Source organism: Caretta caretta, chromosome 1 (genome assembly GCF_965140235.1).
Source record: "Caretta caretta isolate rCarCar2 chromosome 1, rCarCar1.hap1, whole genome shotgun sequence".
NCBI lineage: Eukaryota > Metazoa > Chordata > Testudines > Cheloniidae > Caretta > Caretta caretta.
The window spans coordinates 63,117,806-63,133,211 of record NC_134206.1 but is presented as its reverse complement, the minus strand read 5'-3'; the positions used below and the strand labels follow the sequence as shown (position 1 = coordinate 63,133,211).

Here is a 15,406-nt window from a genome sequence, read left to right as displayed (position 1 = left end):
CCTGCATTGGGAAAATTCTCCCTTGATCAGATATGGGGCTTTCAGGTTGTCTGCGCAAAGGAGCTGAAAAAGGGAGGAGGATCTCAGTCCAGGATTTTGTAAATGTTTCAAATCTTGGTACCTCTGGTATCTTTGAGGAAAATCAAGGAAGATTGTGAGACAATCCCTCAGTTAGTAAGTTTCCAAACATTATTCTAGTGTGTTGGTAGTATCCCTTTAAATAGTTTGAGCGCCCTCTAGTGTGTGCAGTGTTGCATGCACCAAACCTGCCAGATCAGCAGTGTGTATATATGTAGTGTGACAGGGTCGGGCCAGATGGCTAAAGGACAGTTATAGAAGGCAGATCTATTAGCCCCAGGTTAAGTAGGTCCCTTTTCCCTGGGTAAGGGAACAGGGAAGGTTCCAGAACAATCAGGAACTTTCTGGAAACAATTAAGGCAGACAGGCTGATTAGAACACCTGCAGCCAATCAAGAAGCTGCTAGAATCAAATAAGGCAGGATAATCGGGGCACCTTGGTTTAAAAACATCACAAACATCACTTCAGTTTGTGGTGCGCATGTGAGGAGCTGGGAGCAAGAGGCAGTAGGACCTGAGAGTGAGAAGGCATACTGCTGGAGAAATGAGGAGTACAAGCATTATCAGACGCCAGGGGGAAGGTCCTATGGTGAGGATAAAGAAGGTGTTGGGAGGAGGCCATGGGGAAGTAGCCCAGGGAGTTGTAGCTGTCGCACAGCTGTTCCAGGAGGCACTCTAGACAGCTGCATTCCATAGGGCCCTGGGCTGGAACCCGGAGTAGAGGGCGGGCCTGGGTTCCCCCCAAACGTCCCAACTCCTGATCAGACACAGGAGGAGTTGACCTGGACTGTGGGTTCACGAAAACGGCCAAGCTGAGGGCTGCCGTGAATCTCCGAGGCGAGCAAATCCGCCAATAAGCACAAGACCCACCAAGGTAGAGGGGGAACGTTGTCACAGTAGGTAGGCTTTGCATACTCTGTAAAAAGGAAAAGACACAACAATTGGCAACGAGATCTTAATCCAGGAATACACTGAAATAGTGACCATGAGCTATAGTGAAACTGAAAAGGAACCTGCAGCCACCAGGACTGAATAAACTACTCATTTACAAAGTAAAGCGTTAAAAATGTCTGGTTGTTTGGGAAAACTGACTTGATAGCTTAGTAAAGGAATGGCTTATCTGTGTCAAGAGTCTGCAATGGTACATAACTACCAATTCAATTGTTGCAAAAAAGGTGGTGGTCTTATGGAGCATAATGGACTAAATTTATAAGACGCTGCATGGTATAACTGCTACTAAATCCACAGACAAAGCATTTGCTGAGATAGTGGAAATTCTACAAAATCACCTATCCTCAAAGCCACTGTTAATTGCAAAGTGAATTATATGCTGAATCAAAAAGCAAACGAATATGTGGGCAAATTAAGAAAATTAACAGAGCATTGCCAGTTTGGAGTTTAAATGACACATTAATTTAAAGGCCTGCTGGGTGTGCTATGCAAATGAAGCAATCCAAAAACAGCTATTGGCTAAGGCTGGTTTGATCCTAAAATGTGCACTAGAAATTATTGTATTAATGGAGACAGCTAGTAAAGATGGCAGGAGCTGCCACAAAACAGTAGTGGGTTTATGTAAGTAGGCCTTGCTTGATCTCTAAAGAGAAAGAGAGACAATTCTGAAATCTGAAACTATTTCCAACATGCATTTTAAGTCCTGTTACTCTACCTCAGAATTTTGTCCACATGGATTTACAAACTCTTTAGCAATAGTTAGCAAGGTAGCTGATACTTGGGCAGCGTAATACCCACCATATTGTGGTCTTAATCAGCCAGTCTTATTTATGTTAGGTTAGATACAAGTTTTGTTTGTCCTTTGTCCCTGTACGCCTGTATTTAAAATGAAAATGTGAATTGAATGTAAAAGGCAATTAACTATTTGCTGCCTTTCGGGTTGCTCTACTGCATCTAGGAATGGAAGATTCTAGAATATAAATAAAATTACCAACTTCTGAATTTTCAATCATTTGCAATGGATATGTTTGTATTCCCCCCCATGCATACATGAAAAATAAAACTAGATATATCCTATAGAACATCCAGCTTCGGGAGCCCAGAAACTGCTGCTGTGAGATGTTCTTTTCAGAGGCAACATAGAGAATAAGAAGTGTCCAATAACTAACCAATTTTCTTGTGTAATCACAAACGCAACATTTAGATCAGACTAAATATCAACATTTCAATACAGTCAATAATTTCCATTTCTAACACGATGTATGAAAACAATTTTCTGGGCAAACAATGGTGTACTGTAGGTTATGTTTTCATGGTTTACTGGTGGTTATAAATCCTGAATGTCAAAGATTTGGCAAAGTGCCATAAGAACTTATTATTTCTGAATAAAAGGAAAAAGATGTCACAGTTTATTTTTAAAGCTTCCTTTTAGTTCATATTTAGTTCCTGTTTTGTTCTGAAATGATTTTACTTTGAGTAAGTCTTGACATTCAGAAAAAGCCATTCTGATAGAGTTATTACTTTGATAGGGTGACCAGATAGCAAATGTGAAAATCGGGACGGGTTAGCAGGTAATAGGCGCCTATAAAATACAGTGCCCCAAATATAGGGACTGTCCCTATAAAATTGGGATATCTGGTCACCCTATTATCAATTGTCCTGAACACTGAAAGGTATTTTGAAACAAAGAGGAACTTTCCGTCATAAGCTTGTTAACTGGAGAACTGCAGAACTTTCGAAATTTATCTACTGTAGGGATGACAAGTATACAGAATATGTAAATGCTCCCTGGGAGCATTTTCTTAATGTATACTGTCAGGTCAAATTTGACTCCAAGTGTATTTGACTTCCTCCTTAGTCCTCAAGAGTGGTGGAGCTTGTTTGTCCCACCTCTGTGACCTCCTTGGGATCAGTGGGCTCCTGGTTCTTTATCCTCCAAGCCCCAGCAAATGCACAGATTGTAGCCCCTAACTTGCTAGATTTCCTGGACTATACAGATTAAGATGCAAGTGGTAGTAGTAGGGTAAATATATGCATGTGTAGCCTATATGACCTCATGATGCATCTGAGAACTACCAAATGATGATGGACTAAACAGCAGTAAGAAGAAACTAACACTTTATTAAGGGAAAGAATAGAGTGAAATTAGAAATGGTGTGTGTGGGAACAAGGAATGAAAGGGGAAAGTATGGAAATCAAGCACAAGGCTCAAGAGTGTTCAAGCTTGGTAGGAAGGCGGGGCACCTCTCACTGTGATATGGACAGGTGCTGCTTTGGGGTACCCTGGTACAAGGGAAGCCAAATGGCTGGCAGTTAATTCTTTCCTGGCTAGTAGAGCCACCGGTATCATCTTTGTGGCTGAGAGCAACTGAGGAATTCTCTTCTTTCTCTCAACTACTGCTTGTTCAGGCTCAGTGTGCATGTTTGGGTAGCCCCAACCATATGCAGGCGGTCTTGGGCCTGCAGTTGGTCAGATCCCTGGTTCTGTAGGTCCTTCTCCTCTCAGGCTACTTTGGCCCAGGAACATGGGTTAAGCCAACCTTTGGGGATCCTGGGGGCATTTTGAAGCATTCTCAGAGGATCCCTGCTCCAAGTTGTTACGCAATCATTGTGCTTCGTGTCATTTCTTCCTGCTGCTGCTTGTGTTCCGTCTGTGGGACAGCTCCTGCTTACAGGCTGCTAAAATGATAGGGGAGCCTCTATAAACTTTTTAATAAATCAACAGATGTTGCCATAAAATGAAGAATACATCCAACTGAAACACCATTTTTAATACAGATTAAAAAATAAGAAAAGAGAGCAAGAGCCCCTGCAGCATATACAAGTAAGTGTTATATTGTTGTAACAGTGCATGAGAACCTGCAAGAGATATTGACTGTAAACTTTGAATATGTCATCAGACTTGGAGTACAGGTTGGAGACACTCTTGCAGCGCTGAATTTAACAAATGGTTGGGGAGGAATGAAGAGAGACGTTCTCAGGGGCTAAATTAGAGAGAAGGGGTTGAGACTGTGCTGTCATTGCCTCAGTTTGAGCATCCCTCCAGACAGACTTCCCATGAACAGAATCTTCTGCTTCCTATTCTCCCGGTAATAGGGCCTGATTCAACTGTCATTGATATCAACAGGACTCTTTCTATTGAGTTCAGTACCAGCTGGGGCAGGCCCTAGCTGAAGAATCTGGAAAAGACGTCGGTTTTTAACTTTTGTGCTTACCTATCACTAAGGCCATCTAACCTCAGGAAGGGGGGGGGGGGAGAAGCTGAATGCAGCTCTCGGGAGATCAAAAGCTTGGCTAGAGCTGAAGAGAGTGTTTTTGTGGGAGTCCGTAGAGGTTCCCCTCTTCTGAATGCCCGATTGTTTGTGAAGCCTTTGAGAGTTTCGGTGTTGTCTGTGCACTGGTACGGGTTTATCAGAAGACGCGTGTTGGGCTGGCTTCGGGGGTTGCTTTTTGCTGGCCCGTGGCCATTTTTTTGCAGCCCTCTCATCAACTGGACTGGGAGCAGGATCTAGTCACACACAGACTTCCCCCCGCCTGAAGAGTGGGGCTGAAACAGTTAACCCACCTGGGCTGGTCACTGGAGTGCGGAGTAGCCTAAGGTTGGCAGGGCCGCTCCTGGCCCCCACGGCTGATGCACCAGCCAGCTACGGCTACAGCGTGCGGTGCAGGCCCGGTCAGCGCCGCTCCGGCTCCAACGACAGGAGAAGATCCCAGAGCTGCCGGAGAAGGTCACGCAGGCCCCACGAACGCGGCGACTGGGAACCAACAGCCGAGCAGCCCCTCGCTCGGCCGCTCAGGGACAAGGGCAGGACCCCTCCGCCCAGCCCCCCGGCTGCAGGGGGTGGGTGCCCGGCCGGCCCCCAGCCCGAGCCTCAGGCCCGCACGTGTCTCGCGGGGTGGGGGGGCCTTATAAGGCGCGCGCGCGCGCGCTGCCCCTTCTGCACCGCTTCTCCGAGTCCTCCCTCGCCCGCCAGCGGGCTCAGCCCCCACCCCCTCCACTGGTCACGGCCGCGCCAGGGCTCGGAGGCGCGCGCTAACCCCGCTCTCCCCTGTCCCTCCCCGTCTCGCTCAGTCTGGGGGGAGAGGGGCTCGCGCTGTCCCCTCGCCCAATAGGAGGCGAGGGCAACTCCCACACGACCTTTTCCTGACCGAGTGCGCGCGAGCGCGGCCCGGCGAACCTCGCGACGGTTGGCTGGAAGTCGCGCGAGAGCTGTGGAGGGGTGGGACGGAGCGGAGAGGGCGGTGGCGGCGGCTGGAGCGGGCCCGGCGGCGGTGTGCTGTGGAGGCGGGTGTGACATGGCTGCGGGTGCCGGACGCTGCGGAGTCAGGTACGGCCTTTCCCCCCCCCCGCCCTCCGCCGCCCCGAGGCGCCTCCCGCCCCGCTGCCAGTGACATACCCGGGCGGGCAGCGCAGGCGCTTGGAACGATCCGGGCTGGCTGCAGCGGGGGCGCTGGTCCCTCGCTCCCGGGTCCCGTGCTGGGAGGGATCCGGGGCCGCTTCCCCGCCCCGTCACCGCAAGGGGAGCATCGTTGTCGCCTCCCTGCGCGGAGCGCTCGGCAGAAATCCCCCCTCCCCGCCTGGGAGCTGACCCCGGTAGCGGCCCGGGTGCGTGTGTGTCGCAGCAGCGCTGGGCTCGCTCCCTGGGGCTTTCCAGCAGAGCCGGGGATGGCGAGCTGGTTTGCGGGACCCGTCAGCGAGTCCCAGGGGCAGGGCCAAGTGCGAGGGTGCGCCGCTGTCAAGTGCGAGGGTGCTGGGAGTCTGAGCAGAGACTGGTTTCAGAGTAGCAGCCGTGTTCGTCTGTATTCGCAAAAAGAAAAGGAGGACTTATGGCACCTTACAGACTGACCAATTTATTTATTTGAGCATAAATTTGTTAGTCTCTAAGATGCCACAAGTCCTCCTTTTCTTTGAGCAGATACTGTCCTCATCCCCCGCACCTGTTATAATCTTTACATCAGCTTCTGGCTTGTGGATGCTGAGTAAATATGAATTCTCTTCCCGCCCCCCCTTCCCCCTATTTGGCTGCTGTATAAGTGAAGGGCTTTCGTTTTTTGTTCTTTCCCCCTCTCTCCTGTCAGGTCTGGGCCTCCTGGCTGCGGGGAGAGAGAGCCTTCTATTTCACTCTCCTCCACTTTATTTTTGTGAGTTGATCCCTGTTCGTGGTAGTGTCTGCCTCATGGCTGCTGGAAACTTTCCCAAGCAGCCAATTTCACTTCTGCCCCAAAGTTCTGAATGGTTTCAGAGGAACAGCCGTGTTAGTCTGTATTCGCAAAAAGAAAAGGAGTACTTGTGGCACCTTAGAGACTAACCAATTTATTTGAGCATGAGCTTTCGTGAGCTACAGCTCACTTCATCAGATGTTTACCGTGGAAACTGCAGCAGACTTTATATAACATCTGAATAACATCTGTGCACCACACTAAGATCCTGACTGGAATTCTCCAGTATTATTGTAATACAAATAATAAAGTTTAAGCATAATAAAAATGACTAGTCATCTTAATTTCACTTTGCTGCTTCTTGGGAAAGATATGAATGGTACAGAATCATAGAATATCAGGGTTGGAAGGGACCTCAGGAGGTCATCTAGTCCAATCCCCTGCTCAAAGCAGGACAAAGTAGAGTAGAGGCATTGGAGCTGTCCATCTCAGATTCAGGAAGACAGCATTGCATGTGTTCACGTTTGAAAGATTCTTTCAGAGCCTTAAGGATTAGCACTTAGATATGCTAATGGAAATAGGTAGAAACTTGGTTTTGAGATCCTAAATTATATGTAAATTGGTGACATTGGACCTATTTGTCAGGGGAAGGTCTCCAGTCAATGTGAATGACTAGGCAAGTGGATTTTTCATGTCTTGTTTTTATGCCTAATTACATTGCTAACTATTCATGCTGATCCGCTTCATAAATTTCTTATGAAATTTCACTGCCCTGCACAAAATTTAAAAGTCCACTTTCACTTGATGATGAAAAAAATTAGTGATATTACTTACTCTTACTGTGGATGGACAGCAAAAGAAAATAGAATGCTTTTTTTCCCCAAAATGGTTCACTTGTAATGTCACAGTCCCTATTCTCTTGCTAAATTCTACTCATCCCGGGCAAATAAGATTTTTTTGATCAAGTAATAACTTTTAATTTTTATGCTGTTATTGTTGCAGCCACACTATTTGTCTCATTCTGTTGTATAATTTACCTTTTTATATAAAAAAGACAAATTACGCTAACGGACCATTTCGGTTCTACTGAATAATGTTTTCAGAAAGGTTTTATTTGTTAATTTGAAATTTCATATCCAGAAGCAACCCCACTCTCAACATTTCTGATGGTAATTATGACGTTTTCACAGATGGATCAAGTAAGGTTTGTTTACTTTAAGCAAACATTTGACTTTCCTTAAAATGGTTTAAAATGTATATTTTAGGGTAGGAAAAAATATTTACTTTTGCTTACATCTACCGTTTTACTTCAGGAAAACTGCAAAATAATGAAAAGTATTTTTGAGGGTTCTTCTGGTTCCTTTCCTAGTACTGCAGAAGAACATGATGGCCACACTTGGTCAGACCAGTGGTACATCTATCCTGGTATCCTGTCTTCTGACAGTGGCCAGTGCCAGATGTTCTGTTCTGTTCATTCCCTCTGAAGCAATTACCAAGCGAATCATCCTCTGTTGTCCAGTTCCAGCTTCTGGTAATCAGAGTGTTAGGGACATCCAGAGCATGGGGTTTCATCCTGATTATCTTGGCTAATATAATTGATGGACCTATCCTCCAGGAACTTAACTAATTCTTTTTTGAACCCCGTTATACTTCTGGCCTTCACAGCATCCCATGGTCATGAGTTCAACAGGTTGATAGTCTGTTGTATGAGGAAGTACTTTCTTTTTTGTTTTAAACCTGCTGCCTATCAATTTCATCAGGTGACCTCTGGTTCTTGGGTTATGAAAAGGGGTAAATAACACTTCCCTATTTACTTTCTCCACACCATTTATGATTTTTATATCCCCAATTAGTCATCTCTTTTCTAAGCTGAATAGTCCCATTCTTTTTAATCTCTCCTCAGGTGGAAGCTGATCCATCACCCCTAATCATTTGTGTTGCCCTTCTGTGTACCTTTTCCAAGTCTAATATATCTTTCTTGAGAAGGGGCGATGGGAACTGCATGCAGTATTCAAGGTGGATTTGTATAGTGGCATTATGATACTTTGTCTTATTATCTATTCCTTTCCTAATGGTTCCTAACATTGTTAGTTTTTTTTTTTAATTAAAGCAGTTTATGAATAAAGAGCACTGTACTATTTTTATGATTGTGATGCTATCATCTGTGTACACTACCAGGAAATAAACAAAAATAGCTATGTTAATTTTGACTCTGTCATTAACATGGGAAAAAGATGAGGACTTGGTGTTTACAATGGTGAAAGAAAGATTATTTTTAAAATTCTGAGAAGGCAGAAGAAGAGTAACTAAATTTAACATTTCCTCACAGGTAATTATGCAGCTGGAACATGCCCTAAAATGTTATATTTTGTGATAAAACATGAAAAAATAGACTGCAATTGCATTGGAGACAGTTTTCAAACTTAATTTTGTTAATTTTTTTAAATAGCAGAATGGTCAAGTCCAAATTATAGACTAAAGATTTTTAAGCGTTTTGTGTATTTATCCTCAGTTTTAATGTACTATGGGTGTGTGTTCTCTTTCTAAGAGAGATACTGCTTATTTGTAGTGTTGTCAAAAATACTGACTCTCCCAGCTTTCAGTTTATATACAAACAAATGGCTGTTTTCAATATGCAATTGATCTATTTTGACAATTCCATAATAGTAGTGTAATCAGCAAATAAGAGGAAAATAGTTTGTTCATTTGGGTTTATTTTGTTTTCTGTTTTAGAAGAAGTGATATTGAATCTGATAGCCAGAAGTTCATCTCTCTTTATGAACACTATACCATGGTATTAAGCTTACATTTCTACAACATATGTTTTAGGTTTTCTTCCTACAAATAAGCAAAGATGCAACTGTTGAATTGAAAATCATAATCTAATTTGAAAATGACCAGCTCATTTATATTCATAATTTAAATTGTTTATTTTTAATCTGTAATTATGGAAAAAAAATTTCTGTGCTGATTGTGTCATGGAAAATGGTGTCACTCTGAAACTGCAGTAGACTTTAAGTGTGGTATCTGTCTCATGTCATACTTTAGGTATGATGATGTGACACAACAAAGAATATAACAAAATTAAAATCAAAGCTAGCTTTTTTAAAATTATCATGAAAATGTACCAATCTATGGACAAAATCTGTTCACCCAACCTTTACCATGATTATGATTATAGTGGAGGCAATTTACAGACTTGTCCAAAAGAAATGACCATGTGTGAGCAGAATTTTTCTAGGCTCCCAGCTCTGCTATTTAAAGTGATAGAGGTCATATTAGACTTTGTAAAATCATTAGAAATTGGAGATGGAAAAGACCTTCTAGACTTTCTAGTCAACCCTATTGCCAATCCAGGATTTTTAAACTTGGTGTTATAGCATAAGATTGCAAACGAGTTTACGTTTTCTCCCTCCTTTCATAACTTTCTGAACAGCTCAATAATGAGATTGAAGTTTTTCATGCTTGGTCCCTGCCTAAGGGTGCATGTGAGCTGGAATCAGTCAGCCAAGTACCCGAGAGAGAGAATGTTTGGTGACACCTCAGAACCCTGGCGGTCTCTGTCCAGTGACTCATCTCCAGCTGTGACCATCCCTGATGCTTCAGAGGAGGGAGATTTAAAAAAACCTTCCAGAATACATTGGGGGCGGGTGGAAAAATCCCTTCTTGACTCTGGCAGGTGACTGGTTGAAACCTTGAAGTATGAGCTTTTAGGAACGTTAAGACATAAATGGGAAGTGAGCCCGTTGGCTGTTGAGCCCTGTCCCCTATCATCCTAAGCAACTCCATCATACAGTCACACTCAAAAATTTGTCCAGCTCTCTCTCAAAACTAAGTTGTTTGTCCCACAGCTCTTATTGAGAGGCTGCTCCAAATCCTCATTGCTCTCATGGTTGAGGACTAAAGTCTTTGCTTGGTTTGGAAAAAATGGTCTTGATTTAACAAAGATGTGTGCAGAATGCACAATCGAAAATGTCCTTACATTCTCTGGCGTGCATTTGAATATAGATATGTTAAGTATGTGTGCACAGCTAGTTAAATTGTAATTATTATTATTCTGCACCAATAATGACAGTGACACAATTCTGGTAAGTTTCATGGCCATTCATCTACAACAATTTGAAATGTTAAAAATGAAGTATTTATCGTTTTCATCAGGCACTGCTCACCAAGGGAACTTGTCCCACTCGCTATTGACTAGAAGGAAGTATATTGGTTTTAATTATAAGATTTTCAAACATTTTTTCTTTAAAAGAAACTAAATATAAACTTTAAAGGGGCAGTATCTTTTCTAAAAGGCAACATCTGCGTGGATAAAAAGTTTTAAAAATGTTCGGTTTTAAGGTATCTTTTATCACAAAATTGTGGAGTCATTACTTGTTTTATCAAAATTAGTTTTCTAAATATATGCTATGTAAATGGGAAGCACAAAATAATGACATGATAAATGTTTTTCTGTAGGTATTTTTGAGCTGACTTTCTTCCATGACTACTAAGATCAATTAAACCATGGATACTTATACCAGGGCCCGAAGCAGTCAAACAAAGCCTAAAGTGTCAGTGAAAAAGGTAAACAGCTATTTTGTGTGTTTTGGGGGGTTTTTTTTTAACCCTAATTCTTTGGGATCTGAATCTTGAGAGTTAGATTGAAGAAAATAAGCTGACAGGTCCAGTAAATTTTCATTTTTTGTTTTGTCTTAGTAGGCTAAAGATTTAAGGAGGCATGTGATTTTCAAATCGCTTTTGCTTTGGTACATTTGTAATCAGTTGAAGCACTATTATGTGACTAAATCTGGGAAACTGAGTAACTTAAACAATGGACAAAGTGGACTTACCTTTTGCTTCATGTTTTCTCTAGTTCTTATGAAATCTAGAAGGCTTTCAGAAAAATTGCAACGGTTAGATGATGATTACCTTATTTAGCAAACCTAAATATTTTATTTGTGAGTAATAGGTATTCATATTAGTATACGGTTTCCTACCACAAAAAAAAAAGCATAAATATGTTGTTTACAATCAAACCTTATTTTGTGACATTTGTATTAAGGATGTTATAATAAGACATACACTTCTACCCCGATATAACGCAGTCCTCAGGAGACAAAAAATCTCACTGCGTTATAGATGAGACCGCATTATATCGAACTTGCTTCCCCCCCCCCCCCCCGCAGCCCCCAACCCTTGTTCCCTGACTGCCCCCTCCAGAGATCTCCGTCCCTAATCACCCCCAGGACTCCACCCCCTACCCAACTCCCCTGCTCCCTGTCCCCTGACTGGTTCGACCCCTATCCACACCCCCTGACAAGCACTCACCGGCAGTGGCGGGAAGCGGAGCAATGCTGCCCAGCCCGCTCCACTCTGCCACCTCTCAGCCGTGGTGCTCCACTTCCCGCCGCCGTAAGTGCGGGAGGTCGGGGAAGGGACGCCCCCCGTACTCACCTGCGGTGGGAAGCGGAGTGACGCGTCCCCAGCCCGCTCTGCTTTCCTTGCCCTGGCCCCAGCCATGTCGCTAGGGGCGGGGGTTGGGGAAAGATCCCGCACTCACCTGCAGCGGGAAGCAGAGCGCGGCTGGGAGCTGGCGGAGTGGAGTGGGCTGGAGCCGGGCTGCTCTGCTTCTGCCGGTGAGTGCGGCGGGGGATCCCTTCCCCAAAGCCTCCTCCCCAGAGTGACACGACTGGGGCTGGGGTGAGGGAAGCAGAGCAGGCTGCTCCAAGCCCCCTGCTAATCTCCCGGGCCACACTGGGATTGCATGGCCCCCAAAAGTGCCCTCTCCCAGACCCTGGGCGGGGGAGCCCCTGACTGCCCCCGAGACCCTCTGCCCCTTATCCAACCCCTCGGGCCCGGCCCAGCACCCTTAACACTCTGCTCAGAGCAGCGTGTCGGAGCTTTATTGCGTTGTATGTGAATCCGCGTTATATCGGGTTGCGTTATATCAGGGTAGAGGTGTATCTACAAAAATTAATTCCACCCCAGGTTCTTGACTGGCTTATGCTCAAGTTCACGTGAACTTCTGCTGGGCAGTGCTTTTGGTGAAAAATAAAATCTGTCCTCCATTTGTTATGGAGGGTATTTATAACTGTTGTTGTTGTTTTGTTGTTTCATTTAGGGTATGATGTTTAGCAGCTTTAATAATCTTATATGCTTTTTTGAAATAAGTCATTTTAGACTGGGGAATATCGGAAGTCTTTTCTCAATGATTTTGTTTCTGTTTAAAGCTAGATTTTTCTTAGTGCTCTAAAATCTACAGTTACTCAAATAGCCTTGAAATTTGGTGTGCCTCATGGTGGTGCAGGGTTCTGATCAACAAGTTCCCAAAATACAGCTCCTGAAAAAAACAGCTTTTCTTAAAGTTGACAGATTCTAGCAGCCTGTTTTTGCTCACAGATAGAGATCAACCCAGGGCTCAGATCATTGCATCACAATTTCACATACTCAGTTACCCCCCAACAGAGTGCATGGCATCGACCAGCCCTTTGGGGAAAGTCAAATTCAAATTTTGACAAACGTCTTTGCATGCCTACTGGATTGTGTGGACAGAAGAGTTAACAGAATTGTTCGCCTTCAAAACTGCACACAAGCTGGATGTTCAAGGGAATATACAATAGTCCTTTGAACCTGACCCACCCCAAGCAACGTCCGTTCTAGTCGCACCTTGGGCAGGAATGTTTAAAAGGTTTGGCGGCATATCACTAAATTCTGTCTCTGTTAGGGCTTTGTTTTTATTTTGTAAATAAATATAATCTAAATATTTTTATAATATGAATGCTTACTGGCAGGATAAAGGCATTTTATGTTGTGGAGGTAATGTGTGAGAAGGATTTAGGGCTGCATCAGGGTGAGGGGGATAAATGGGGATCGGTGGTAGGGGACATGAGAGGGGTTGGAAAGCCTGTCAGCCCCAAATTCTCCCCTTCTCTCTGTGCTTGTCAGGATTGGGGGTGGGTCGGGGGAAGGTCTGAGCCCCTTTCTCTCCACTCCCCATGTGAGCTGAGATCCAGGGTTCCTGCCCCCAGAGGTGTCTGAACCTCATTCCCTGCTCCTCTCTGTGTGTGCCATGGTCTTGGGGGTCCCTGTCCATCTAGGAGGGTCTAGACCCCTCTTCCTGCCCCCCTCATGTGACCTGGGATATGGGGGAGGCATTGCTTCTTTGGGGGTAGGAACATCCCTCTCTTCCCTCCAGGTGTCTGTGGCAAGATCTGAGGGATCCCTTGCCTATCTATGGGGATGTGACCTCTTTCCATGTGCCCCCTCATATGAGCCAGGTTCTGGAGGGCTTCTCTTTGTGGATGGGTCTGAGCCCCTCTCCTTTCCCCATCTCATGTGAGCTGGGATCTGGGGGGGTCTCTTGTCACATGGGGTGTCTGAGCCCCACTCTCTGCCTCCTTTTGTGAGTGCCGGGATCTGGGGTTAGCCCTGCCCCACTGGGAGGGAAGCTGTTGTATTGATACTGATCTCAAAGGCCTAAAGAATTAAAGCTGTTTGTAAACTCTTTGACTGTCAACATTAAACAGATCAGTAAGTTAAACAGAGGCCTTGGTTTTACTCTATGCGGCAAACACCCAAAAGCATTAGTTCAAATTAAAAGTTTATTGATTAAACATAAGAGAGAACAAGAAATTAAAACAGGCATTTATATTGAAACTGTGGTTGAGTGATTATGCAAAACAAAGTTAGTCAAAATCTTTAATTTCTCTCTTTTTGGAGGCAAAATATGAGAGTCTTATTTTCAGCGCAACCTTTCTTTGATGAAAAAGGAAAGTGTATTTTTATTCTGTCCTGATGTGTAGAGGACATTTACTTATTCTGTTCTAGACAGACAGACAAGATGGAGAGACAGGACAGAAAAGAGGTGTGAAATACAGGTTTTTTTGGATGTTTTTGGAACACTGGATCACTGGTTAGTTACGAGCTGGTGCTTTGGCTGGCAAGTCAACTGCGACACTTGCTGCTTGGACCTTGGTTTACAGTCTGGTCAGGGATGTCATCTGATTATATCTTTTCTTCTTAGACAAGGGAAGCTTGGATGAATACAGCATAGTTGACTTCAGGATTTGATGAAAAGCCAAGAGAGTGAGAGAGAGGATAGGAGTAGTAGGGGTAGAAAATAACACAACAAGGGAAGAGAAACAATACAGGGTCTTATGTACCTCTGAAGTGCAGTCAATTAGATATCCCACCGATGGGCAGAGGATTGTATAATGTGATTTGCAGTGTTGTACCTGTGCTGGTCCCAGGATATTAGAGAGTTAAGGTGATGGAATATCTTTTATTGGACCAACTTTGGTTGGTGAGAGACAAGTTTTTGAGCTACACAGAGCTCACTGAAGCTTGTCGAAAGTTTGTCTCTTTCACCAACAGAAGTTGGTCCAATAAAAGATATTACCTCACCCGCCTTGTCTCCGTGATAGTGTACTTTGGCCAGACTGGACAGTCTCTACGTAAAAGAATAAATGGACACAAATCAGACGTCAAGAATTATAACATTCAAAAACTAGTCGGAGAACACTTCAATCTCTTTGGTCACTTGATTACAAACCTAAAAGTGGCAATTCTTCAACAAAAAAACTTCAGAAACAGACTCCAACGAGAGACTGCTGAATTGGAATTAATTTGCAAACTAGATACAATTAACTTAGGCTTGAATAAAGACTGGAAGTGGATGGGTCATTACACAAAGTAAAACTATTTCCCCATGTTTATCCCCCCCTCTACCCCCCGTTCCTTAGACGTTCTTGTCAACTGCTGGAAATGGCCCACCTTGGTTATCACTACAAAAGGTTTTTCCCCCCTGCTCTCCTGCTGGTAATAGCTCACCTTACCTGATCACTCTCATTACAGTGTGTATGGTAACACCCATTGTTTCATGTTCTCTGTGTATATAAATCTCTCCACTGTATTTTCCACTGAATGCATCCGATGAAGTGAGCTGTAGCTCAAGAAAGCTTATGCTCAAATAAACTTTTTAGTCTCTAAGGTACCACAAGTCCTCCTTTTCTTTCTTCAAACTAATGTCTGTTTGCTTTGCTCACAAATACACCTCAACCAACATGCCCCACCTACAGTCTCCAACATTCAAACCATTCAGTACAGCTACAACTCACACACTGAATGAAGTTGCTGTGCTTGTGGATAATTGCCAGTGGCTATTGCTGGCGGTGGTGGGGAGGGGGGAATGGCAAGGTTACACAAGCATATACCTTCAGTGAGTTTCCTGGTTT

The 15,406-nt window shown here is 44.1% G+C and overlaps 1 protein-coding gene and 1 long non-coding RNA gene across 6 annotated transcripts in view; one reads left to right on the top strand and one right to left on the bottom strand.

Annotated features, from left to right (window-relative positions):
* Positions 1–3,129: 3,129 nt before the first annotated feature.
* LOC125637147 (uncharacterized) lies at positions 3,130–5,159 on the bottom strand. The gene is made up of 2 exons (XR_007356842.2): positions 4,594–5,159; positions 3,130–3,707 (listed from the first exon to the last, which is right to left on the bottom strand). It is a non-coding gene; the product is annotated as an uncharacterized LOC125637147 (long non-coding RNA).
* Positions 5,160–5,267: 108 nt separating this feature from the next.
* Positions 5,268–15,406, top strand: part of AKAP11 (A-kinase anchoring protein 11) — a 65,369-nt gene continuing 55,230 nt past the window's right edge. For 2 of the 5 annotated variants that reach the window (XM_048851236.2, XM_048851195.2), the window contains exons 1-2: positions 5,269–5,356; positions 10,650–10,757. In XM_048851236.2, coding sequence (XP_048707193.2) covers positions 10,698–10,757 — 60 coding nt within the window. In that variant the 5' untranslated portion in view covers positions 5,269–5,356; positions 10,650–10,697. Of the gene's footprint in view, positions 5,357–8,921; positions 8,983–10,649; positions 10,758–15,406 lie in introns of all 5 variants that reach the window. The other 3 variants (XM_048851205.2, XR_012668582.1, XM_048851227.2) reach the window with 3 other exon arrangements.